Source organism: Petaurus breviceps, unplaced genomic scaffold (assembly GCF_028583685.1).
Source record: "Petaurus breviceps papuanus isolate PSGF00001 unplaced genomic scaffold, PetGlider_PUasm1.0 154, whole genome shotgun sequence".
In the NCBI taxonomy this organism is placed as follows: Eukaryota; Metazoa; Chordata; class Mammalia; order Diprotodontia; family Petauridae; genus Petaurus; species Petaurus breviceps.
In genome coordinates this window covers 16,260,141-16,286,761 of record NW_027185715.1, presented here as the reverse complement: position 1 = coordinate 16,286,761, position 26,621 = coordinate 16,260,141, and the positions used below count along the sequence as shown (strand labels likewise).

General features: G+C 39.4%; 1 protein-coding gene across 1 annotated transcript; it reads right to left on the bottom strand.

Annotated features, from left to right (window-relative positions):
- Positions 1 to 1,685: 1,685 nt before the first annotated feature.
- CCT2 (chaperonin containing TCP1 subunit 2) lies at positions 1,686 to 25,968 on the bottom strand. The gene is made up of 16 exons (XM_069081272.1): positions 25,820 to 25,968; positions 24,927 to 25,001; positions 24,770 to 24,835; positions 24,357 to 24,468; positions 23,189 to 23,265; positions 22,648 to 22,760; positions 22,276 to 22,478; positions 21,723 to 21,823; positions 21,510 to 21,637; positions 20,511 to 20,614; positions 17,622 to 17,741; positions 14,184 to 14,312; positions 13,858 to 13,961; positions 13,507 to 13,606; positions 6,156 to 6,297; positions 1,686 to 1,982 (listed from the first exon to the last, which is right to left on the bottom strand). Exons 1-16 carry the CDS (start codon positions 25,820 to 25,822, stop codon positions 1,952 to 1,954), a joined length of 1,608 nt encoding a protein of 535 aa, XP_068937373.1. The 5' UTR covers positions 25,823 to 25,968; the 3' UTR covers positions 1,686 to 1,951.
- Between the last annotated feature and the right edge of the window lie 653 nt (positions 25,969 to 26,621).

Sequence of the window (26,621 nt, the reverse complement as noted above, 5' to 3'; positions counted from 1 at the left end):
TTTGCTGGTACTTTGTCTGTCTGTTTTGATGTTGTTTTGCCAGATTTGTCCACTGGTGAAAGACTGTCCTGTTGAAGAAGTCCTGGAACCTGGCTTTTGGTTAAGAAGCCCTGAGACTGTCCTGCAGACAGAGAGTGAATACTGTCCACTGGTGAAGGGCGGTGCTGTTGTTGCAGGGGTCTGGAGACTGTCCTGCAGACAGAGTGAATACTGTCCACTGGAGAAGGACAGTGCTGTTGTTGCAGGGGTCTGGAGACTGTCCTGCAGACAGAGAGTGAATACTGTCCACTGGTGAAGGACAGTGCTGTTTTTGCAGGGGTCTGGGAACCTTTCTGTTGGTTCAGAAACCCTGAAGGATTTTCTTGTTGTATGTTTACAGAAATCCTGGGAGAGGGCTTTGCTAATGTTTTCAGGGGTTCTAGGACTGTTCTACATACAGAGGATGAATTAATGAAGAGACTGGCAATGTATCTTGTGGCCTTGCTAAGCCTTGTCTCCCCAGGAACTGAGATTGCTGAGAACTTGCCTGTGTCAAGATGAAGAAAAGACCTCCATTTGGGTATTAAGTGCTGTGTTTAAACTTGATGTAACTCTGGGGTAGATTCAATTGTGATCCAGGGGTGGGGAACTTTTGACCTTTTTGTGTTCTATGGTTGAGCAAATGAATGTACCTTACTTAGTTTGGAAACTAATCTCTATTTAAGAAGAGGGGCTTTGTGGTGGACTAAATGAAGGTATAGCCTAGGGGTGGAGAAGTATTTAGACCAGGGACTTTGTAATTGATTGAATGATTGGAAGGTCCTGGGGTGGGGTAGTACTTGGAGATTATTCAATCACACTTAGTAAATGCTGTATTTTGAATGATGTCATGTTTTGACCTTCTCTGTTCTTGGTTTGTCACTGAATAAAATGGAGAGCCCCTATGCTGGTATTCTGAACCTTGGGAAGTTGCCTTTCCATGGCATTACATTACAAATACCTGTACCTGTAAAAAACTGAACAAAAGCTACAAAATGTAATAATTATAGGAAATTTCGGCTAAGAAGAATGACAAGAATTGAACTCTGAAATTAACAATGAGCCAAACAAAAAATGACTTCATAAGACAAAAAAAAATTAAAACAAAATCAATACTGAATGAAAACCCCAGAAAATAAGATATAGGGGTAGGTAAGTGGCACACTGGATAAAGCACTGGCCCTGGAGTCAGGAGGACCTGAGCTCAAATCTCCTTCAGACAGGCTTTGTGACCCTGGGCAAGTCACTTAACTTGTCTGCCTCAGGATCTTCAATTGTAAAATGGGAAAAACAGCACCTACCCAAAGGGTTATTGGAAGGATGAAAGGAGGTAATATTTGTAAAAAGTTCTTAGTATAGAGCCTGGCACAGTAGGAGCTATATACTTATTCCCCTCCCCTCCCCAACTCAGTTTAGAAACCAAAAAATAAACATAATATAAATTTTGTGGAATGATTTGCCACAACACTGAAGTTAATAATTGGATCTTGATTTATTGATTATTTCAATTTTAGCCGATAACAAAGTATTGAACCAAATAACTAGCTCACACGTGCTGGTGGGTAGGACTATCGTTAATCTATCTAAACTCTAAACTACAGAAGCTTTTCTGCAATTATTTCATTACATTAGGGGTTAGCACAAGACTTATAACACAAGACATTAAAAGCAATTTAAACATTGGAAACTTTATTTCAGTGCACAGTAGGAGGAAATGAACTTTTAAAAAATCAATTATATTTTATCTGAAAATGAAACAGCAAATAAATTAGGCCCATGTTGAAATAGAAGTCAATTCAAATGTCCAAGTTCATGGATATGGTTTGTTTCAGATAAGCTTCTGTTCCTTTGTCTTCCTTATGAGGTGCAGTTCCTTCCAACAACTTTGTAAATGAAATAATTGGCCCCAGAATCCTCTGGGATATGGGAATGTCTAACATGGGTGGTGATCTGGTACACGTTTTCTGCAAAAAAAAAAATTATGAGATAAATGTATTTAAGAAAAAATAACTTTAATAAAATACCACATTTTCATCTTTCTTGATAAATCATAAGACTCTGTTTTCCTCCCCACTCTGCCTTTCAAAAAACTGCAAGGCAATTCATGTAAAATTATGGGAAATGAAAAAAGGGGCATGATTTTAATCAGACATAATCACAAAGCTTGGCCTTTAACAAATCTTCTTTTAACTAATCACCATTATAACACTTTTCCATTTTATTTTCACACCCATAACACTACTTTCCTGATGGGGATATAAAAAAAAAAATCTACTGAATGTAGACATCAGACTTTAGGATTTTCCAAGTCCTTGTCCAAATAGTGAACTACTTATATTTAACAAAGACATTGTTCTTTGGTATTCACTCAAGTGTCCAAAGGATTCTTTGTAATAGAAATGCTTACTGACAGACTGATTTATGGAAGAACATGGAAAAATGGCCATGATGAGCAGGGTCATTAATGTATTGTGATTCTCACTGACTGGAATACCTATACCAAAAAGGTACAGATCCATTGCTCTATTGGTATTCTTTTGAAGAAGCAGCCTCATCTAATGTTAAAACAGCCTAAAGAAAATCAGCCTTACTTTCTACAAGATGGATGATTATTGGAAATAAAGAAATAGTGGTTAGTGGCAGATGCTCTAACAACAAAAGTAACAGGAACTAAAGGAGGAAACAAGAAAACAATGAAAAGCAGACACCCTGAACCTAAAAGTGGAAGAGACCGGACCAGGGAGCCTCTTGGTGCAAGAGCTTCAAGCAGCTACAACTGAAACCACGAAGACTAAGCAGTGACTGACCAAGGTGGGGCCACAGTTCAAGGTCTTAGGGATATGAATAGGTGAGAAGATGCAAGTCTAGCCATTGATGAGATTAGTTTGGTAGGAGACAGCACGAATGCTTAGAATAACAATGACATTTTCACTGCATGCAAAAGCCCTTTCTTCACAACCAATCTGTGAGGTAGGGAGGAGGAATAAGCCATACTCTAAGCACATGTTCATTGCTTAGTGTGTGCCAGACTGTGCTAAACTGGGGGAAGAAGCAGAAACTGTCCCTGCTCTCAAGGAAGTTACGTTTTAAAAGGAAAAATAGGAATGTACAAGATTCAAGTGGAATAAATACTATCGACTGTGGGATAGCGAGGTGGGAGACAATCACTTAAAGGACTCCTACATCCCAACAGCGGTATCCACCACACGCTACCAGAGCTCAGAAAGGAACCAGCTCCCTCTCAGTATAGGCGGCCGAGATGAAGAAGAACCAAGCTGGGCTTTTGGAAAAAAAAAAAAGGGCTAGCAGAGAGGAGAGATGAGTCGGTCAGCAGGGAATGTAAGAAAAGAGGAATGTCAGAGATGGGAAGACAAAGCATGGTGAAGTCGGACTAGGTGGGAGAGGATGCAACAAGTCAATGCCAAAATGAGAAGTCTGGGCTTGTTGCTGTAAGTGATAAGGAACCACAGATACTCAGAAATGTCAGGTATCCAAGCTTTATCATTCGTGCTTTAAGAAGGCATGGAAGTCTAGAACAAAATAAAATATGTAAACGGTTTAGATATACTTCAGTTATCTGTGAAATTCATCTAAGTGAAACTAGAGATTTTCTCAAAATAAGTAAGGCACTACTTGTAGATGGTACTTCAAAGGGTGCTTAGTGTATCTGTCTACACTGGGAAATATGAAGTAGCAGTTTGATGGTCGGCATAGCAGATGATCTGGCACCTTCCATCATCTCTAAAACTAAAATGTGAGACTACAGAGTGCTGTCAGCTCCAAAGATACTACAATCCTAATACTCCCTATCATTTTAAAAGATCACCAGAAAAACATGCCCTCTGTACCATAAGCTCCCAACTAATTTGATTCTAAATCTAATGTATCCCATATAAATTTAGTTTACATAAAATAATAATATTCCATAACAATGACTTTTTTAAAAAGATTTGGATGCAACACAACAATTGTCCTATTTCCCCTTAGACCAAATTGCTATAACAAAGCCAACCTAAAAAAAATATGTAGTTTTCATTAGTGGAAATTAAGTTATTAGCATATTGTGCAATTAAAGTTCTGTAACTGTTCACTGAACACATTAAATCCAGTGAGTATTGTTAAGTTCATTGAATTACTCACTGAACCTCTCCCCACCCCTAGCCAAAATACAATTTATATAGTAGAGGCCTCTTTGGTTCATGTCTGTCTGTTTTATTCAATTACAACTTTGTGACATATGAACCCCAAACTTATCCAGCAGAATCTGTTAACATTCCCCCTTGGCAAGATACCCAGTTTCCTTACTACAAGATGAACACGTAGAATATTTTAATTGGCTTTAAAACCACTCCTCTAATCTGGGGTGCATGGAGGTTTTGTTCTCTATGTGTGAGCAAATCTTACCAGAGTTACTGAAGCTACACGACTAGATGAGAAAACTACCAATTTAGAGCTAGAAGACCAGGAGGCATTTAGGGCATCCAGACATGGGGAAGGAGATTTGCATGGCCACGTCACAGCAGCAGACCTATGATGTGTCTGTGCGTCCTCTAACTCCAAATCCAAATGTTCCTTCTCTTTAGAGCATTCTGAGAATGTTTGAATCATGTAATAATTTCATTTGTTTTATGCCACTTTTGAAGTTAAAGAACAAGAATGGGACAATGAAACAGCCTCATGAAAAATGGACTCACTGTCATCTCCCATTCGTGACTTACCTTCTAGACACCTCATGAATAACCCCTAGAAGAATTCATGGTGGCACATTTTTCTGGCATTTCCTCCCAGTTCCCTCCTCTAGCCCAAACCCCCCCCCCCTTTTTTTTGGCCTTTTGGAGGGCAACTGGGGGTTAAGTCACTTGCCCAAGGTTACACGGCTAGTTTTTTTGTGTGGGTGTTAAATGTCTGAGGCCGGAACCGAACTCGGGTCCTCCTGACTCTGGGGCCAGGGCTTTACTCTCTGTGCCACCTGGCCGCCCCAATCCAACCGCTTCTTAAACCATAGGGCCTTGCACTCAGTTTGTCCAGACTTTCATTCTGCACATGAGCAAAGAGTCCCAGAGGCAGGACCCCTTCTCAGGGCCTTACAACCCAGCTGGGAGCAGAGGCCGGCCTGGCATCCAGTGCTGCTTCTGTGACTGTGCTATACTGGTATGATTATGGATCCCAATGTGACTAATATCTCCACTGGCACCTTTCCTTTCTCCACGAATCCCTGACTACTGGGTTTTCTCTCCCTTCAAGGCCCAAGGCATTTTATTTTATTTTTTTTGCTTTTTTGAGGGCAAGTGGGGTTGTCACTTGCCCAAGGTCACACGGCTAGGTTTTTTTTGGTGTGTGTTTTTGTTAAATGTCTGAGGCCAGATCCGAACTCAGGTCCTTCTGTCTCCAGGGCCGGCGCTGTACTCACTGCACCACTTAGCTGCCATGCCCAAGCCATTTTAAGAGAAAAATCTTTAAAGACAATTTAAGACAATTTAGTCTACTTAAGCAGTCCCTTAAATAAAATTTCAAATGACTCACAATACAAGAATATTGCTTTTAAAGAATTAATAATAAACAAGCTTTTCCAGATTTACTAATGGGTTCCAAGAGCCCCATTTCATAAGAAGGCAAGGAGTTCTCCAAGTCAGATCAATTAGAGCCGTTAAAATGAGATCTTGGGCAGAAAGGCAGGGAGCTTTTAAAGTTTTAGTCTCTAAACAATGAAATCTTGGCATGTTCCAGGTTTTTTTCTCTAATTCACAAGTTTTAAAAAATTGTTTTGGTGGCTATTAGCTTACAGTGATTAAAAATATTCTCTCCAGGTCACATCAGATTTGTGGGTTGTTTTTTTTAGACCAATTTTGTCTAACAAAGCAGCTTTCCTCAGAATTTGATACGTATCCAAGAAAAACCACTTAAAATGGAAAGCAGCATTAAAAGAATATTCCAAGGATGTACTTAAGAATTCTGTGGCTCTCTTAGTTTAAAGTTACCTTGGTCTTTGAAGGCAGGGTCTATGTCTTACCACCCCCCCCCATTCCCTCCCAGTACTCAGCACTGTATAAGGGTCTTAATAAATTGATAACGAATGAATGATGCCATTTTGCTAATATTTCTAAATATTGTGCCAATAATTCACAGATGCACAGTACCTTGGTGCTGCCTTAATAATGTTATCTACACGAAGAATCACTTCTGCTGCTTCAGCCGCACTCAACAAAACTTGTCTCTTCACTTGGAAACTTTCTGTTATACCAAGCGCAGCCATATCTCCAATGGTACCTTCCTTCATGTCTTGAGAAAAATCAAAATATTAGGTAACAATATTTTAGTAAAAATTTTGAAAATCTTTACATTTAACATAGCAAAGAATGACATTTAAAATAAAATTTCTCAGATTTCTTTTTTAATGAAAGACTGAACCCCCTTATTATACCTAACTGGGTATGATCATTACTATCCTTAACAATAAGGTCACCTAGGCAAATTATTGACTTGTATCAAGCCCACACCACATGCCAAATAATGTACAAAGTGTTAGAGATACAAAGAGAAAAGGGAGACCCATCCTATCCTCGGAAAACCCACGTTCAAAGTGGGGGGAGACAATACAGCTCACGGGCGGAACAATGGCAAAGCCAAACTATCCCACAGATGGAAGTACACATTCTGTGATGCAACATGCATGGATGAAGTCATGTCAGTGCCTGACCTGGGACCACTGGAAATACCAAGGACTTTGGTGACTAGTTATGGAACATGAAACCAAACTGGCTGATTTTTTGGGGGAGGCAGGGAAGGAAGTACTGTGTATGGTAATCGGGGTTAAGTGACTTGCCCAGGGTCACACAGCTATTAAGTGTTGAGTGTCTGAGGCTACATTTGAACTCAGGTCCTCCTCGCTCCTGCACCACCTAGCTGCCCCGATTTAAATAAATCCACTGTCTAAGCCAGATTATAAATTTTCCAAATATTATTTTGTTAACATTACTACATAGCAATTTTTAGATTCCTTTATAATTTAGCAGTGGCAGAAAACTGAGACAATGCTATTGGAGGAATCTTAATTATCTGAAAACAACCTCACAAGATTGGCTTTGAGACATTCAGACTCCACTAATTTCTGAGCTATTCTGTATTTTAGCCAACTCAGCATTGCAGTAAAATTTAACTTTTTGAAGTCACTGTCTGGATCTTTCCAGTCTTCAGCTGTGGCTACCCAGGATGAGGGGCTAGAGCCCCTACAGAGACAGTTGGCAGGTCAAGTCTCCACAGGTTCATTTTGTTGGACTGATGGATGAAAGGGCTGCAGGTGGTCAGGGGGGTGAGGGAGGGGCACTGTTACTTGCTGGGGCTCTCAGGCACAGAGCCATAAGCTGCCTCCTGGAGAGGTGACGGCAGTAAGAGAGTATTATGAAATGTGCAATGGGATCTAAATTTGAAATGACACAAAATGCATCCATTTTTTGACCAAAATTACAAGAGTTCTTTTGATTATACCATCCTTTATATGCTCTTTAACATCTTTTGATAACAAATTACACCAGGTCCATTCTATTTCTAGCTTTGCTGGTCTAAAATTCTCATCAAGGGCTCAGTACCAAAGAAAGTGCTGTATAGCACCACCTACAGAATCAGCTTCAAGGAGCACTTTTCCTTTCCTTAAGTAGATATCAAGCTAATTTGAAAACAGAGAAAATTACATCTTCAATGACTGCCTTAAATGAGTCCATCATTTAATTCAATTCTATAAACTTTTATTAAGAGTCAAGTCAATGGAATCGGCACATACAGCCTCCCAGACGGTGGACACAGCCTCGTCACTTGTCAGTCAGGTAATCCAGAATGACAGATAAACCCAAATTACTTCTACTCAGTTCAAGGGTATTTGGGCATGCTTTTCCTCTCAGGATGTTGTATTTCATGAATTGTCAAAGATTTATATAATCATGAAACTGACAGCAACTTTGTGGTTCAAGTTCTCCTACTGCAGAAATTCTCTCTGGGGGGCAGCCTGGTGGCTCAGCGAGTAAGAGCACCGGCCCCAGTGTCGGGATGACCTGGGGATCAAATCCAGGCTCAGATACTTAGCACCACACCCAGAAATAACTGGCCGTGTAACCTTGAGCAAGTTACTTATCCCCAATTTCTTAGGGTTGGCCAGGTGGCTCAGCAAGTAAGAGCACCGGCTCCAGTGTCGGGATGACCTGGATCAAATCCGGGCTGACACTTAGCACCCACCCAGAAAACACCTGGCTGTGTAACCTTGAGCAAGTTACTTAACTCCGATTGCTCATTAAAAAAAAAAAAAGAAATTCTCTCTGAAATATTCTTTACAAGTGGTTACCCAGTCTCTGCTCGAACACTCCCACTCCAGGAGACCTGACTGGACCACAGAATCAAAAGATCTAGAACTAAAGAGTTGTGTCAGCCATTTAGTCCAACCATTTTCCAGATGAGGAAACTGAAGCCCAGTGAGGTAACACGATTAATCCAATAAGGTCCCATAGCTAAACATATGGTAGAGATATCTGAATAGTTCTGGAGAAAGTTCTCCAAAATTCCAATGACTTCCACCCCAATTTCCAAGGTCTGCTCCTTCAAAGAGTCTTACTCCCTCTTTCACACTATCTAAAACAGGGCTTTTCACAGACCATGTGAAGTCTGTATTCAGTCTAAGGGTCAAACCTGAGTACCTACAGGGCCACAGGTTCCCCACCCCTGATCTAAAACCAAATATAAATATAGTTCTCTTCTAATTCTTCAGATTAAACATACTCGGTTACCTCAACTGGCTCCACATACATGGCAGTTTCCAAACACTCTGCCACATTGGATTCTCAACACATTATTTATTACAATTCCCAAGTCAGTGTCATGGGTTGATCATCTGATATGTTTAAGAAATAAACTGTTTTGATTTTTTATCTGCTTCCATAGTGAACAAAGCTGATATGTACAATCTAGAAAAGTGGTTAAGACCTAACCTCAAACACATGACAAAAACTCTCTAAAATATGATTAACAGTTATCTGCAAAAGCAGGTACTTGCCTACTTATGCAAACAGTACTTTATGCCAGACAAACACATACAAATTGTTTCAATCATTTTACTGTCTGTGTACTTTAGGGACAAACAACTGTAGGAATTTAGGGCGCTTTTTAAAATAAAAATTATATAAATATTAAGAAAGCCTTATTTCTTATTTAAATTAAATGCTGTTTCCCTGTTCTATTCAGTCATGGCAAAAGACACAGAGAATAGGTTTAAAATAGCATTAATAAAGTGTTGAAAGATAAATGACAGCATGGAGCCCTGAATAAAGGGCACTTGAAGCTTGAGATTAGAAACAGATCAGCAGACAATTGCTGTGAGCCTCAATTCCCTTAACTGTGAACATGAAAACAATAACCGGAGAGATTTATGATTTACTTTTTTAAAAAAAATATGATCTGAAACACCAACAATCATAAACATTTCAAAATGCAAACAGAAAAAGACTATATGAAATTTTGAACAATTGTGTAGTGGGTTTTAAATAGATTAAATTTGACATGATACTCATATACTTATTTTCTGAACTTCCTTCTGCTTTTTAAATGCATCACTTTCCCCCCACATGATTAAACAAATTATTAAATCCACCATTTTCCCCCAAACTGTCCCTCCCCCCCAACCCCAGTCCCAATAACAAATATTGTCATGTAGAACAAATTCATACGTTGGTCTTGTTTGAAAACGTAAGACTCATTCTGCATCTCTAGTCCATCACCTTCCCTTAGAGGAGATACAAAGCATGCTTCATCGTTAAGTCTCTTATGGAGACAAGACTGGTCAATCCACTGATCACAATGAAGTCTGCCCAAGTCATTTTCCTTTACATTATTGAAATAATTTTATGAATTGTTTTCCTGGTATGTTCACTTCACTTGGTATCAGCTCACACAAGCTCCCTGACTTCTCTGATACGTCTCGTCATTATTAACAGCACAAATGTATTCCACTACATTTACAGATCTAAATTGTCCATCCATGCCCCAAGTGATGGATGGCCCCTACAGCGTCCGGCTGCACCAGTAAGTACATCGGTGTATCTCTATCCCACAGCTCTCCCACCCCCCAACAAGTGTTTTCTTTTATCACCTTGGCCAATCTGACAAGTGTGAGGAGGAACCTCAAATTTGCAATTCTCATTATTAATGATTTAGAGCATTTTTTCATCTGGTTGTTGACAATTTGCATTTTTTTTCCTCTTTAAAACAGCCTGGATCTTCAACCTCAGGCTCTAGTCTTAGCAATAGCTAATTTTTGCCAATAGAGCTGGAGGGAAGGGGGGGATATTTAGGGAGCTGGGCAAGGGCTGGCAGTCCCACTCTCAGTGTAGGAGCTGCTGAGCCCTTGCAGGGCTGAACAGGAGCCTCCAAAACTCTTCAAGGTGGGGCCACCCACCCTCAGGTATGACATGATGAATACGCTGGGGAGGAGTTAGATGTGAGATTACTGCAGCTTCCGAAGTAGCAGATGTGTGCTTCAGTGTCCCATCGTGGAAGAGGCACTAAAAGGCTTCCTGTTCCGGCATCAATTTAGGAAATACTCATTTCATGAATTCTTTACCGCAAGGCCGGGGTCTTGCTTTCATTAAGTTGGTTGGAGGAATTTACAACCCAGCACACCACAGATCAGAGAGAGAGCTAGACCACCAAGCCCCAGTATTCAACACTGGTGCACTCCCAAAAGCTTCATCTTGGCAAACAATCACCAGTGAGAGTGTCCTAGATGCATGTTCTCTGCTACAAGTGTTAAGGATATACTGATGTCAGATCTCTTCCTTCCAAGAAAAGAATACTCAATAAACTTTTCATGTCATTCTCTAATCACTAAAAGATGAGCCTGTCAAACGTGAGTCGTGCATTTGTTTGACATGCATGTCTGGAACAAGTCAGAACTGCTCCCCCAACAATTAAGTGACAGAACACAAGCTGGTCATTTTCCATTGCTGTGTATCACATGAGAGGTCTCCTTTCTGGCTCTTCCTGTGGCATGAAATAAAACTGGGCTCCCCATCAAGAGAACCTTTTCTGTTGTCTAGCAGAGAATATGTTTTTTAATAAACATCAAGAGTATTTTCACATACACAGCGGAGCACAAGGGCTTATACGCAAAATCATATTGAGGACTGTTATTTTTGTGTTTCTTTTTAAAAAATAACTTCCTGCTTTTCTATTTATTTAACAGCATGACCAATCAACTGTTCTGTACTTCCTCATTTGTGCTCATCTACGATCTTGGTAGTATGCATTTTCTCCTAATGACACAGCCCAGGGAAGCAATAAAAGAGCAACCAATGTCTTAGGCCCCCTTCCAATCAGATCTGGTGTTCTCCTCGAAGTCTGCAATACTGCCCCTTCACTCCAGCTTGGAAAAATGAGCAGAAACCAAGAGCTGAAGGCTCGTTGGCCTGCAACAACTAATCTATCATCTACTCCTACCACTAAGGCTTTGCAAAGGCCCATTGTTTTTCTCTCCCTCTACCCATTAAAATGTATTAATAGCTACAAAGGAGTAAATTATGCTCCGCCCCCCGATTTTCTTGTTCTCCCATCCCCACCCTTCTCTCTTTCACAACCCTATCCAATTTAGCCTTCATTTAAACGAAGTCTTTCTCCAAATGACTGTAATTGTAGTTATTACTGCATTCTCACCAATAAAGGCTGTGTCTGGATGTGTCTACTACTATTTTTGCTTTTCCGCATTTGCTTGGAGGTTTTTATGTCGGTGTATTGGTTCATTTTTGCAAAGGAGTCATAAGCAAAGGTAAGAAATATGTATATGCCTTTCAACTGCCATTCAGTAAGCACCAGGGGTCTACCACTAGTTAACTTGTTTTTGGTTCGTTTTTTAGAATCCAAATGCTTCCTATATATATATATTACAACTGACCATTAATCTTGTAGCATCATCCACACTAACTAACTAATCATTCCCCTTCAGAGCACTGAGAAATCAGGTGTCTCAGCAATGGCTCCAGTGACAGCCTCTGTGAGAAGTGTGCAAGCTCCTTTCGGGAATCTACGAATGCCTCATTTACAGCTCTCACTTTTTCTTCCTTCACAATGTTTATCTTCTTAAGATCTCTGATGACTGGTTTGCTTTACTTTTAGCTCTCAAACTCTTGCTGGCAATATGAAATACATTCTTGATCTTCTGCCCTTCCCCATTGCCTGGTGCTTGTTGGCTAACCATCCAAAAACAAGATAATCTTAATGCTCCACTTTCTATGTACACTGGCCTCCAATGGTTATCTCAGTCAGTTAACAAAGTGGCAATATCCTGCAAGTCGTATCCTAAGGGCCCAGACCAAGGAACCCAGCAGTGAACGTACATCTTCTAAAATTATCTAGTTCTCAAATGAAGACACTAAGGTGTCCAACTATTACAGTTTTTCCCCCATTTTCCCCTGTAATGTAACTCATCCATCATGTACTTAAATAATATGGCACTAGTTTTATTTTAAAAATCTCTTTTCATTTTTCCCCGACTTGTCCGGTTCCCTCTAGAATGCAGAAGTCACTATAGCTGTCCTACTGAAATTCTGTATGTTACCTACCACAATATCTGGCTTCTGCCTCCCTCCCCTAGTGACCCAATGCTGGTCAGCGGGTGCCTGGACCATCTTGTAGCTTTCTCTTTGCACAAGTACCAACCAGGAGTGAGTTTCATCCCCTGCTCCAGTCCAGACATACCCTGACTGGATTTCAGGTATCTTGCTGGTCTCGGGCTTTGAGGCCCCCCCTAGTGCAGGACGCCCAGGGAGACAAGTGAGGGACCCAGCTGGACCTCCAAGGAGAGTGCTGGTTTCAGGACTTTTGGAGGGCCCTGAGGTACAGACATCGCCTATTCTGGAGTTCCTGTTCATTTTTCTGAAGCTATGCTTGTACTTAATTTGAAATTACTCTCTTCATCTGGGTTTACCTTTTGGAGTTCTCTTAACCCATAATTAATTAGTACCTTATATTCATCCCAAATCTCTCCTCCTCTCAGCCCAACTACCAGAAAAAGCCATTTACACCCGCTGTTCTTACTGCACAACCCTACTAGGGCCTTTCATGTTAGACCTTTCATGTAGTCACCTCTACTAAAAATCTGCTTAATTTTTCTCTGCACTACAATCAATCCTAAATTAATGATAGCTTGTTAAAATACTATAAAACTATGCAAGGAGGATTTCTGAGAAAAGAGTACATAGTCAGAGCCCTTCATAGAATCTCAAGTGCAATATCTAACCCCACAAGGAAACTGAATGACTCTACACAAGTTCCAATTTATTAGATGGGGACAACAGTCTCAACATTTTTTTCAGGGTTATTATGAGACGCCACCAGAATAGGTATTCATGAGGTATTCTTGGCACTTAAAGAACTATGTAAATCATAGATTTCACTTAACCACCCCAGTACAAAGGTCCAAGAGTCCACTCAAACAAGTAAATATTGGTTTCTTACCAAGCCCATATGTGTTTCGGCCTTCACTGTGGGCAGCACGGAGTTGGGCCACCAAATCTGCACTGTCATAACCAGCATTGTCAGCTATAATGGTTGGCAGCTATACAAAGAAATAAGCAAATAGTGAATACTTGCTTCACTGTAAGAAAGCCCATTTGTCTCAGTGAATTAACATAGCTTTCTGTAACCATTAAGTGAAGAGCTTAGAAACACAAAATCCCTTCTCTCTCTAAAGAGGAAAAGGACAATCCTCCTTTTCAGTCATTATATATCTTGTATTATTGGTGAAACACTCTGACTACAATTCTAAAAACAACATGAAAACAATGCTACTCCCATAACACAACTTACCATTCTCAAAGCTTTAGCAAAAGATTCCATTGCAACAGCTTCTTTGCCTGGCGTTCTGATGGCAAGTTCTGTAACAGCATGGGCCATCAGCATCTCAGAACAACCTAAAAATTAGAGGAAAAAATACCTACTATTCTTTTCTTTAAACAGAGCCTATAGGTAAGGAGTTTATCAGATGAATCCATCACATAAAATTATGTTGAAAAAAAATCAACAAGAAAAAAAAGTCCCCAACAATATACTAAAAAAATCGATATGCACAGATCTAACTGTTATAATCCTGAAAAAACAATATACAGTACTTGGAAACAATATATGCTACTCACCACCACCATAAACAGTCCTAGAATCTTTCACAGTCTGAGCAAGAACACAAAGGGCATCATGCAAGGATCTTTCTGCTTCATCTAAAATCTGCTGTGTGGCACCACGCAGTACAATTGTGCAAGCCTCACCTAAGAAGAAAAAACAGAAGAATCAAACGCTCTCACTTCTGAAGTAATAGCTAACATTCATATAGGACCTCTAAGGTTTGCAAGCAGTTTACATATTTTACTAATTTATTTTCTGTACTGCCAAAAGGGACAGGGATATTTTAAATTTTGAGTCACAAGTTTTAGGTAAAAATGACAAAGGGAATGACTGAGGACTCTTACTTCAATAAAACAGAAGAGAAAATAAGCACTTTCTTGTTTGGGGAAGAGGTTTTTGTTTCCATGTGGGAATCAGGAAGAAGGAACCCAGGGGCCTTTTTTAATTCTCATCTTTGGCAAAAGATGTCTCAAACTTAGCTATGAGAGACTGAAAAACCTGTGTCTGGAAGAACAGCTGTGAAGACGATATATGCTTTGGTGCTGGTTTAGTATAAAATCTAGTGTGTTCAAGGGATGGGACCTTTGAGCCAAAGTTAGGTAGATGTGAAAGGAAATAAAGGAAGAAAGATCTTAGAGGTGGTAACACTTGAGATGATAAAGGTTTCTTCTATTTTAGAGTTAGGTTTATTGTTAATGGCTTTAAAAGTGTTCTCTGTATTAAGTTTAGCTATTTATTCATTACATGTAATTTTTGGTATAAATAATATGGGGGAAATTCTTAATTGCCTGAAGTCAGGCAGAGCCCAGCGATCTTGAATCTCAAAAACCCAGCAGATTTAAAGTTAGAATCAGAGGTGTCAAACACATGGTCTCTTGGTCACACTACAGCCTGAGTAGATTAGAGCCAGTTTAAAATGTAATGTGAAATGTTTAACAAAATAAATAAAAATACAGTCGAATGTAGGTAATGTTAATATGTGGTTTTCCAAGTCAGTATGTGGCCCTCAGGGCTTTAGTGGCTCAATTTCTATTTGACTTTGGTACTGCTTATTCAGTGTCATACAATCAAACTACTTTAAAAAAACTTTATAGAGCTAGAAAAAAGTAACAGCAAAATTCATCTAGAAAAATAAAAGATTAACAGGAGAATGAATGAAAAAAGTGAAGGAAGGTGACCTAGTTCTTCCAAATTTCAAACTGTATTACAATGGTGATTACTGCTATGATCATCAAAACAGCCTGGTACCAGTTAAGTAAGTGGCAGATCAGTGAAACAGATTAGGTACACAATATACTGTAGTAAATGGCCATAGTAATTTAGTGTTTGATAAACCCAAAGATCCAAAATTTTGGGACAAAAATTCACTAATTCGACAAACACTGCTAGGAAAACTAGAAAACAGTACGGCAGAAACTAGGTATAGATCAACATCTCACACCATATAACAAGATGAAGTCAAAAAGTGATTGACAAAAAGGATAATACCATAAGCAAAAGAGGAAAGCACAGAATAGTTTCCCTGTCAGTTCTATGGATAAGAGAAGAATTTAGGAACAAACAAGAGTTAGAGAGGAGAGCATTACAAAATGCAAAATGAATAATCTGAGTTATGTAAAATTTAAAAGTTTTTGCACAGACAGAACTAATGCAATCAGGAAATTAGAATATGGGGGGGGGGGGATTTACAGCAAGTATCTGAAAGAGGCCTCGTTCTCAAATACATAAGAGAACTGAGTCAAATTTACAAGAAGACAAGTCATTCCCTAGTTGGTTAAAGGTCAAACTATATAAATAGGCAGTTTTCAGAAATCAAAGCTATCTATAGTCACATAAAAAATGCTCTCAATCACTACTGATTAGAGACATGCAAATAAAACCAACTCTGAGGTGACACTTCATACATATCAGAGTGGCTAATACGACAGTAAGGAAAACGACAAATTTTGGGGGGACACTAATAGTGGAGCTATGAACTGATCTAACCATTCTGGAGAGCAATTTGGAACCATGTCCAAATTGCTATAAAGCTGTGCATTACTACTATTAGGTCTGGAACCCAAAGAGATCATAAAAAAGGAAAAGGACCCACATATACAAAAATATTTATAGCAGTTCTTTGTGGTGGCAATAAATTGGAAATTGAGAGGATGCCCATCAACTGGGGAATGGCTGAACAAGTTGTGGTATATGAATGGGAGGGAATACTGTTGTGCTGTAATAAGTATGATGATTTCAGGAAAACATGGAAAGACTTGCATGAATTAATGCAGGGTGAAGTGAGCAGAACTAGAACATTGAACACAGTAACAGCAATACTGTACCAGGATGAACAACTGTGAATGACTTAGCTATTCCCAGCAATACGATGACCCAAGACAATTCCAAAGGACTCATAATGAGAAATGTTATGTCTCCAAAAAAAGAACTGGTAGCATCTGAATATAGACTGAAACATACTATTTTCTCCTTCCCTTTTCCTTCATTCCTTCCTTTCCCCTTTCTCTCTTCCTTTTTCCCTTACTCTCATTTTTCTTCCACAAAATAATATGGAAATACATTTCACATAATTGCCCATGTATGACCTGTATTAGATTGCTTATTTCTCAGGGAGGGGTGAGGGGGAAGCATAGAGGGATAGAATCTGGAACTCAAAACTTGAAAAAATACTAAATGATCAAGAAAATATTTTCCACTACATTATATATATAGGGAAATGGGTTTTTTTCTGTTTTAAAAGAGAGATTCTTAACCTAAGGTCTGTGAACTTGTTTTTATGTTCTAATAGCTTTAGCCCAACACAATTATTTAGCCCAACCACAATCTTTTGTAATTCTGTGTATTTATGCATTTAAAAACATTATTTTGAGGAGTCCACAGGTTTCGCCACACTGCCAAAGGGGTCCAGGACACAAAAAAGGTTAAAACCCTGGGTTAAAAGATAATCAAAAAAGGTTAACCATCAAACATTAATTTCAGCTGCCTGTAAAATTCAATCCCAAGTAGTTCTACACAACCACAGTGGCTTTAAAACTGCCTGACCAACGCAAGCTTCTAAGACAACTCCAAGATTCATGATGGAAAATACCATCCACATCCAGAGAAAGAATTACAGAGTCTGAATGTAGATCGAAGCATACTATTTGCTCTACCTCTCTTTTGTTTTTTCTTCTTTCTCGTGTTTCATTCCATTGGTCCTAATTCTCCTTTGCAACATGACTAATGTGAAAATGTTTAATGTGAACGTATAGGTAGAGCCTGTATCGGACTGCATGGTGTCTTGGAAAGGGGGAGAAAAACTGAAACTCAAAAGCTTGTGGAACTGAATTTTGCAAACTAAATATAAATAATTTTTTTTTAAAAAGAAAAATGCTTAACACAAAGTCTATATAGCCATTAACACAGTAATTTTTATAAGACACTATAATTACACTCGTAGAACATGTGCTTACCCAGTGCTACTCCAGAAAAATGGATGAGCTTGTCTTCTCCAATCATAACTTCTTCTATGAGTTTGCAACTTCCTAGCTTCACCAGTTCTGGGTGATCAAAAGTTGAGGCAATTTCACCACCTATAAATATAAATTTGCAATGATTAAATGCATGGCAGATCTAAAACTATTTAGTAATGGATGCCCAAACATGGACGAACACTTCTAAGTGTGACTGATTATGATATGCATATCACAACATGAAGTGTCTTATTAGTACTAATTGTTAATGATTTCTTAAATATCAAATCCAACATTTTCCTCAGTCCTCATTCTTTCTTGACCTTTCAGAATTTTGTATCACTGTTCATTATCCTCTTTCTGGACACTCTCATCCAGATTTTCCTGGCACCTGCTCTTATCTCTGTTTAAAATGAAGCCCATTTGGCCTATTTCATATTTCCCCTTTCCCTACATGTCCTCAAGGGCCTGTCCTGGGCCCTCCTCTCTTTTATTTCCTTACCTTCTCTCCATGCACTCATGCAGGACTCCCAGGTCTGTATATCCAGCCCTAGCCTCTCTCTCCTAAGCGCCATCTCCATATCACCACCTACTGGACATTTTCAAATGGTTTTCCCAGAGGTATCTCAAGTTCAACATGTCCAAAACAGAACTCACTCTCTTTTCCGCCAAACCTACTCATCTTCTTTATATCTCTATTTCTTTAAAAGCAAAAATACCATCCTCACTCAAGGTTTATAACCTCAGCCTCTCACTCTCCATCTCCCAAATCTAATCAGCTGCCAGATCCTGTCAATTCCACCTCCACATTTCTCTCATCACCCCTTTCTCAATCCTTCTGTGCTTAACAACTTCAGTCAGGCCTCTCACTCTCACAACTTCTTCACTGGCCTTCTTAACTGGAGGCAGCTGGTAGGAGTGGCTGCAAGTAATGCACCTGGGGCAGAAAGAACTGAGTGCAAATCCAACCACAGTCGCTTCCTAGCTGGGTGACCCTGGGCAAGTCGCTTAATCTGACTCAGTTTTCTCAGCAGTAAAATGGGGATAATAATAGCACCAATCTCGGCTTTGCTCAGAGGATCAAATGAAATATTTGTAAAAGCTTTTAACGCAGTTATCTAACACAATAACAGGCATGATATATAGGCTTATTCCCTTTCACAACTTTTCCAATAAACTCTTCCCATACATCTTAAGTCAACCATTCTCAAAAAGTAATGCAGACACCCCTGGGTGTTCCGAAGACCCTCTCAGGAGGTGCAGGAAGTTAAAACTATTTTCACAAAATATTAAGATGTTTCCATTTAATTTAATTAAGTATCAATAGATATAACTCTCCAAAGCTGGGGATCCTCAATAATTTTTAAGCATATAAAGGGGTCTTGCGGCCAAAAAGTTTGAGAATCACTGGCCTAAGTGATATTTCTAAAAATACAGATCTAAGCATGTCACTCTCCTAACTCAAAAACCTTCATGCGTTCCCAATAGTGAGCCTAGCTAGGATTTTTGTCCTAGATCAATAAAATAATCTAAGTTTACTAAGCTCCTTCTAAGTTCCAAGACACTGACAACCCTTCACAATCTGGCCCCAACCTAGTTTTTGATGGTTATTCCATATTATTCCCCTCTTCACATACTCCACAATGCAATCAAACTGGCTCTACTTGCTGTTCCTTGTACCCAACCTTCCATCTCTTCTCTACGCCTTAACATAGGTTGGTTGACCCTCAGGTTTGAAACAAACCCCCTCCCTTCCCAAAACCTACCTTGTAAAATTCATAGCCTCCTTCAAAATTCAGCTTAAGGCAACCTCCCATTTGGCCTTTGCTTAACCCTAGCTACTACACAGCTCCAAAACAAAACTAATTTCCAGTTTTTCTTTGTATTTTATGCTTCCTTACATACAGATATCATCTCCTTTGACACAATATAAGCTCCTTAAAGTAAAGGACAATTTTATTTTTGTCTTTGTAAATTCAACATCTAGCACAGTGCCTGATATATACTATGGTTATTAATAAATGCTTACTGACTGACTAATCATTTATTTTCCCTGAATCCAATATTGATACTAGACTTTTTAGGAAAAGTAAATTTAATGCATTTAAAATTTAATATAATCATATGCCTGTACATTCTTTGTAAATCTACTTGCTTCCTTATAATTCAACAAACATGAAATGTCTATCGTGCCTGACTGTGCCAAGCACTGGGGATACACAATGATCAAAAAACAAAGTCCCTGTTTTCAAGGACCTCATGTTCTCCTTGCATAATACAACATCTTTACATATAAGTAAATATAATATAATCTAAGGAGGAGAGTGCATTAAACAAGGTCTTCCCAAGAGGAAGATCTGAGCTTAGCCTTCAAAAAAGTTAAGCAAAGGGGGTGGGGAAGGGTGGGGAGATACATGCAGGGAGAATTCACTCATATTATTAAAAGCAAATTTTAACATTTGCATAAAAAACACAAAAGAGAAAATTTTTTTAAAATATTATAATATAGGGGGGCAGGTAGGTGGTGCAGTGAATAGAGCACCCGCCCTGCAGTCAGGAGGACCTGAGTTCAAATCCGGCCTCAGACACTTAACACACACACACACACTCAAAACACTGTGTGACCTTGAGCAAGTCACTTAACCCCAACTGCCCTACCTTCCCCCCTCCAAAAAAAGATTATAATAATCCAAATATACATATGCAAATGCCCTTGTTTTCCATATTATTATCTGTGCTTCTGATTCTACCACAGACAATTGAGAAGTGACATATTTAAATCTTAATCTATACCTCTACTTTCAGGAACTTTCAAAAAAGTATTCAGAAATAAATATCTGGTGACTGATTAAAGCAAAAAATGAATGAAGTTCAATGTTTTTTCCTTACCTGTAACAAGGGCTAGACGTTCCACACCTGCAAAGTCTGCATGTTCGATTGCCATGACACCAGCAGCACCAAATAACTGTTCAGGGTAATTATAAATCAGCTGCCTACAAACAAAAGAAAATTATGCTTTAAAAAAAACCCTTATATTTATACAAGCTCTGAATCACAATGATATAAAACGCATCCATACCAGAACCAAAACAAACTACATTTATAATGAATATGTCCTTTTCCCAAGTCATCAAACATTTGACCTACAATTAAACGTGAGATTCTCAAAGACACTGAATGCCACTTTACTTTCCTCCTAATCCTACACTGCTTAACTTAGGATATAAAATACAAAATCTTCCAATAGTAATTCTTTGTTGAAAGACTTCCTTTACTTTTTATATTCTTACTCTACACGTCCTCATTTCCCCACATAATTTCAAGTATAAACTAGAGCCGTAATCACACTCAATTAAATTATCACCATTTTACACATTTAAAGCTTTCCTCCCAAGCCTTCAATTTCTGGAAAAAATGAACCTTCAACACATGCAAGCATAGTAATACAACAGCAACGTGAGGCCTATATTGTAATTTCCCGGTTGCCTGACTTAAGATGTAATGTGGGTATCCATTCCATATCACGACTTTCCCCATTGAGGTTTCTCTCTCTATACAATGACACATGAAGGCCAGCAGATGATACAGAAAAAGTTCAGAAACTCGGAAATGCATAAAATGTATGTATAGTATTCTATAATATCAACATGTTATATCTTTTAATAATATAAATATACCCAAATTTTACAATAAGGTACTGTCAACACCTCATAAAAGAAAAAAAATTGTACTTCCTTCCCCGGTGTGATGGGAGGGTCAAAATTATTTTGCAGATTTTCCAGATCGTAGGGGTGCTGTACCCTTAATCCCTACAATTGTGGAAGGGATGTAACTGTAGAGATTATGAAGTTAGGGAAATAACTGCTGGTAATTCAATCAAATACAAACCTGTTGATAAAGCAATTTATTCCATGCTTCAAGATGCGGTCAACTTTCTCCTTCATTTTTTCTTTTTCAGCCTGTTCTATTTCTGCAACCTTTGCTGTAGAGTCAACTCTTACTCGGGAACCAAATATCTAAATAGAACGGAAGCATAAAGTTACTCAGGTATAAATTTCAAAGCATTATAAATGACAACTCTTATAAACGTAAACCACATACCTTTATTTTGTCCGTGTCCATCCCAGTATTTGCAATAAGAATTTTTGCATTTTCAATTCGCTTTGGTTGGTTTACTCCAATTTTCTTATCCAATAAAAAACCTAAATTGAAAAAAGCAAAGGTAGTTGGTCTGCCTTCATGATGACTCTCGGATTCCATCGCTCTGATAATCTGTTCTCTTAGGTGAATGACAGTCCCACTATTTCAGACATCTGTTTGAGAATCTCTGCCCTTCCAAGTGTACACCAAGCTAATACTGACTGGAAGCAGTACCAGCTGAATAAGGAAGTGGCTTAGGGTTTCATTACCTGCCTTGATATCACTTTAAATAGGATTCTGTACCCAACCTGAAGGGATTAAATGAGTACCATTCTTAATCTGACAAACTGTTAGGCAAATTACAATTGTCTGCAGTGGGTTTTTCTTCTTTAAGATATGCAGAACTGTCTGGCTAAAGAGAATAAGCAAATACTCTATCAAGAGAAACCACCAAACCCTAAGTGATCAGCATCGAATCCAAGCCTTTCTTCACAGTACTGCACACAACGCATACCTTCATCTAAATAGGAATCTGCCAGACTTCCTCCCAGCTTCTTGATGATGTGTATAGCTTCCAGATTGCCAGAGCCTTTCAGTCTAAGAACAGCTTCTACAGCTAACTTAGTGAAGTGGTCTTTGTGATGAGTTAGGAGCTTGGAAGATAATGTGGTGCCAGCAATGTTTATTAAATCTTCACGGAATGCAGCTTCATCATAACTAAATAAAAAAAGGAGAAATAAAAATGACCTGTCATTTTCCAAGGAATATTTTTCAAAATTCATTTTACTTTTCAAAATAGTATGTATTTCCCCACTTAATTACCAAAAGTATTGTTTATACTCCAGATTATTAAATGTTGGTTTAAAAAAAATTTTGAAGTACAAACCCATGATCAACTGTAGATAACAACAAAGCTTCTCTTGCTGCCTTTGTAGCTTCTCTCCAACCAGCAATAATGGTTTGAGGATGAATTTTTTTTGCAACCAAAGTCTCTGCTTCCTTAATAAACAAATTAAAAAAAAAATACAGTTTAAAAATAATATCAATTACCTTAAGCAGAAAAAGTTTTTTTCTCTTTTTCCTTCAGGGGAGGGTACATTCAATTTTGTCTAACTTATCACATTAAAATAACACAGCAGCCAAAATGTTAAATTTTAAACTATTATTTGTATTTTCCTCCTTGGATCTGTGACTTCATTGATCTAAGGGAGCTTCCAAAGAGTAAACTTTCTTGTCAAAGCAGATTCTGCAACTTAGGTCTTATAGAGCTGTTTAGATCAGGTTAAGTAATTTTTCCATAGAGCGATAATGTGTCACAGGCAGAACCTGAATCCATGCATCCTGGTGGGCTCTCTATGCAATCATTAAGCTGGAATCATATATCCACTTATATTATAACAGAAATTACTAAGATTGGACTTTCTCACCCTTAATAACTCAGCAGCTAACACAGTTACAGAGGTAGTACCATCACCAACTTCATCATCTTGAACCCTCGACATATCTGAAAAAAAAAAATCAACTTATTCATATAACTTTAAAATTCTTAATTTATCTATATAATCATAAAAAAAGCCAAAACCACACGAATATTTTAGATGTGCCTCCTAAATCTGACCCACTGCCTAAGTTACATCTTACAACTGACCCTGCCTCATATCACTAAAATGCAATAAACAATTTTCACTATCAACAACTATAAACTATCCCTAAGATGTTGAGAATTGTGCACAAAATAACTCACATTTTCCACCCCTGAGAAAATTCTAGAATTTGTCTTACAGATCTCAATTAAATCCAGCAAGCACTTATTAAATGTACTGTGTCTAGGGAACTAGCTACTAGGTGCTAGAGAAACAAAGATGAAAAAGTCCCTAACCTCAAGGAGCTTACATTACAATGCGGTGGAAAAGTACCAAACATATAAAAGCCAATATGACTTGGCTACAAAGTTTGAGAACACGACTAACAACAGGTGAAATTGAGAAATGTTTCAAATAGGAAGTAGCACTGGCTGTGTGCTTTAAAGGAAATTTAAGAGATTACAGAAAGTAAAGAACTACATCCTAGACTCTGAGGAGAGAGGCAAGTGATGGAGTGTGAGGTATACCTGCCAACAGATCAACCTGACTTAGAATGCAGACTACATGAAGCGGAGTAATATAAAACAAATATGAAGAGACTGGTGCAAATCAGACTGTAGAAGAGCTTTAAATGCCAGGGTGAGATTTTTTACATTTTATCCTACAAGTAGGATAATGGGTAACAGAAGAGTCTCCATACAAGCCATCCTAATTATTCATTAGTATTAAACTGTGTTATATTAAGTGGTACTGCCATCTCTTTCAAAAAACCTCCTATTTAACTTTACTGTATTGATATGCTATATACTTATTATGTACTTGTATTCTGTTAGAATGTAAATTACTTGAGAAAGGACCATTTCATTCTTTTGTTTGTACCCCCGTGCACATTGCATGTTATAGGTGCTAAATAAAATCTTGTTGAAAAATGCTAAAAAAAAAAAAAAAAGACATTTCATAGAAGTCATAGTCAAAGTATAAATAAACTGTCAAAAGTTCTCTCCAGACTCACCAACTAAAACTTTGGCTGCTGGGTTGTCAACACCAATAGATTTTAAAATGGTTGCACCATCATTGGTTACCATAAGAGAAGCATCTCTTCCACTGCTTAGAAGAATTTTGTCCTGGAGGGAACACATTTAGTTTATAGTTTACCCAAACAAACAAAAACCATGTGCTTTACTTTCAAACATTAAGGCAAAAATAATTTTTACAAAGATTATTTCCAGTAGTATTTTTAATAGCATATAATTTTTAATAAACAGTTTTGAAGCTATTAAATTTAAACTACTATATTGTGTGACCTTGGACAAGTCACAACAAGGGCACAATTGCCGTGCCCTCTCCCCTCCAAAAAAAAAAAAGAAGCAAAATTTAAACTACTGTATAACATTCTGAAAATCTGTTGTTTCCGATTTTTCTTACCATGCCCTTGGGTCCTAACGTGCTTTTTACCAAGTCTCCAATGGCGATGGCACCAATGAAAGAAGACTAAAGTTTAAAAAAGAAAGAGAAACCAGAAATCACTAGGAATAATGATAATTCACAAAGCAACATTAGTAGTAGGTAAGCAGGCACTTACCAAGCGGGCGGTTTCAGCCCTTTCTTCATCAGCACCGGCCTTGAAAATGTTCACGGGTGCAAGCGAAAGGGATGCCTGAAAACAAAACCCAGCACCAGGCTCAGTGAAATTTAATACTGAGTAACGTAAAGTGCGTAACGCACCATGCAAATCGTATGGAAATAAAAGATAATATAACTAATAATTATTAATAATTAACAAAAATAAAGTTATTTGTATATAACGTTCACCTATGCATTGATCAAACGTTTACATATTTTTTTGACTGAAAATGCACCATTTGAACTTTTTTCTTCCACCCAGACCCACTTTTATCCTCCAAATGAGCTGCAGCAGCCCACAAGCTTCACCCAGTCCAACCAGGCTGTAAATAAGTGGTGGGATGACTTTACGCTACGAAGCTTTAAAGCGTTCACTAGTAAGTAGCGTTAGAGCAGAGGCTGCGGGAATGGTCTTTTCCGGAGGGCAGGGGAGGGAATAAGAACTTGCACAGCGTGAAACACGGTCGCGTTTTATTTATGTGCTTATTTAAGCTGCCGAGGCGGGGGCGGGGGTCCGCAGCCCGGCGGGGAGGGTGCCAGCGCTCGGGGCCCCGCCTCCTGCACGCCCGCCGCACTAGAAGCTTCTCTCCCGGCCGCGGAGCCCGGGCACTGGGGAGGGGCCGCCGCCGCCCCGCACCCCACTGCCCACAGCCCTTCTGCGAGGGCTAGGGCCCTGCGAGGGAGCGGGCCCCGAGCTAGGCCACAAGGCCCGCCCCGCCCCAGCGGCCATGTGCGGGCAGGCTCCGGGCCCGCGTGGGCCGCTGAGAGAAAGAAAGGCGCAGGGGAGGCGGGGACCGCGCGGGGTCCAGGCCGCCCCTGAGAGGGAGTGGCGGAATCAAGTCGGGGCCTCACCATGATTCCGAAGTCGCCGGCGATCACCTCACAGGCCCGCTTCCAGTCCGCCCGTGTCAGCTCTCAGGGACAGGAGGACGAGGCGGACGTGACGTACCGGAAGCGGCTGGAAAAGGAGCGGCAGTTTGCGCACGCTGCACGCCTCGGCGCCGGCCGCGGGCATTAATGACGTCATATCCCTCAACCAACCCGCGAAGAGATAAAAGGGGGGGAGGAAGGGTGGGGCTGGGACGACATTTTGAGTGTGGCATTATGGGATTTGTAGTCTGACGGCCGGAGGACAAAGGGCAACCTTGCTTGGCAGTTGCTATAGCAACAAGGTTTGGGCAGAGAAGGACGCTCATTGGCGGATATCCCTCGAAGAGGGCCAATCCGGAGCCGCTTCTCCGGCGTCCCAGCTTTCTGCGCACGGCTCTAAAAAAAAAAGTTCCCAGCTTTGGGGTCGTGGTTTTTGTTTGAAAGCGATAAACAATCGCCCTTCCCTCTCTCTGAAACAAAAACGGACGCTCTAAGATTTCTCCGTGGGGTTGTTTTCACAAATAAAAGCAGCAAAATTGGCGCAGCGAATAGAGCACCGGCCTTGGAGTCAGGAAGACCTGAGTTCAAATTCGGTCTCAAACACAACGCCAAAAAAAAAAAAAAAACCTTGGGCCAGTCACTTAACCCCAACTACCTTCCAAAAAAGTAAAAAAAAGAAAGCAAACACTCGGCCAGTCCCTGCAAGGAGCTCACATTCTCGCGGAGGAGGCAACACGCAAATAACTGTGCATTTGGAGGAAAGAAATGCGACGCTACCGTCTGT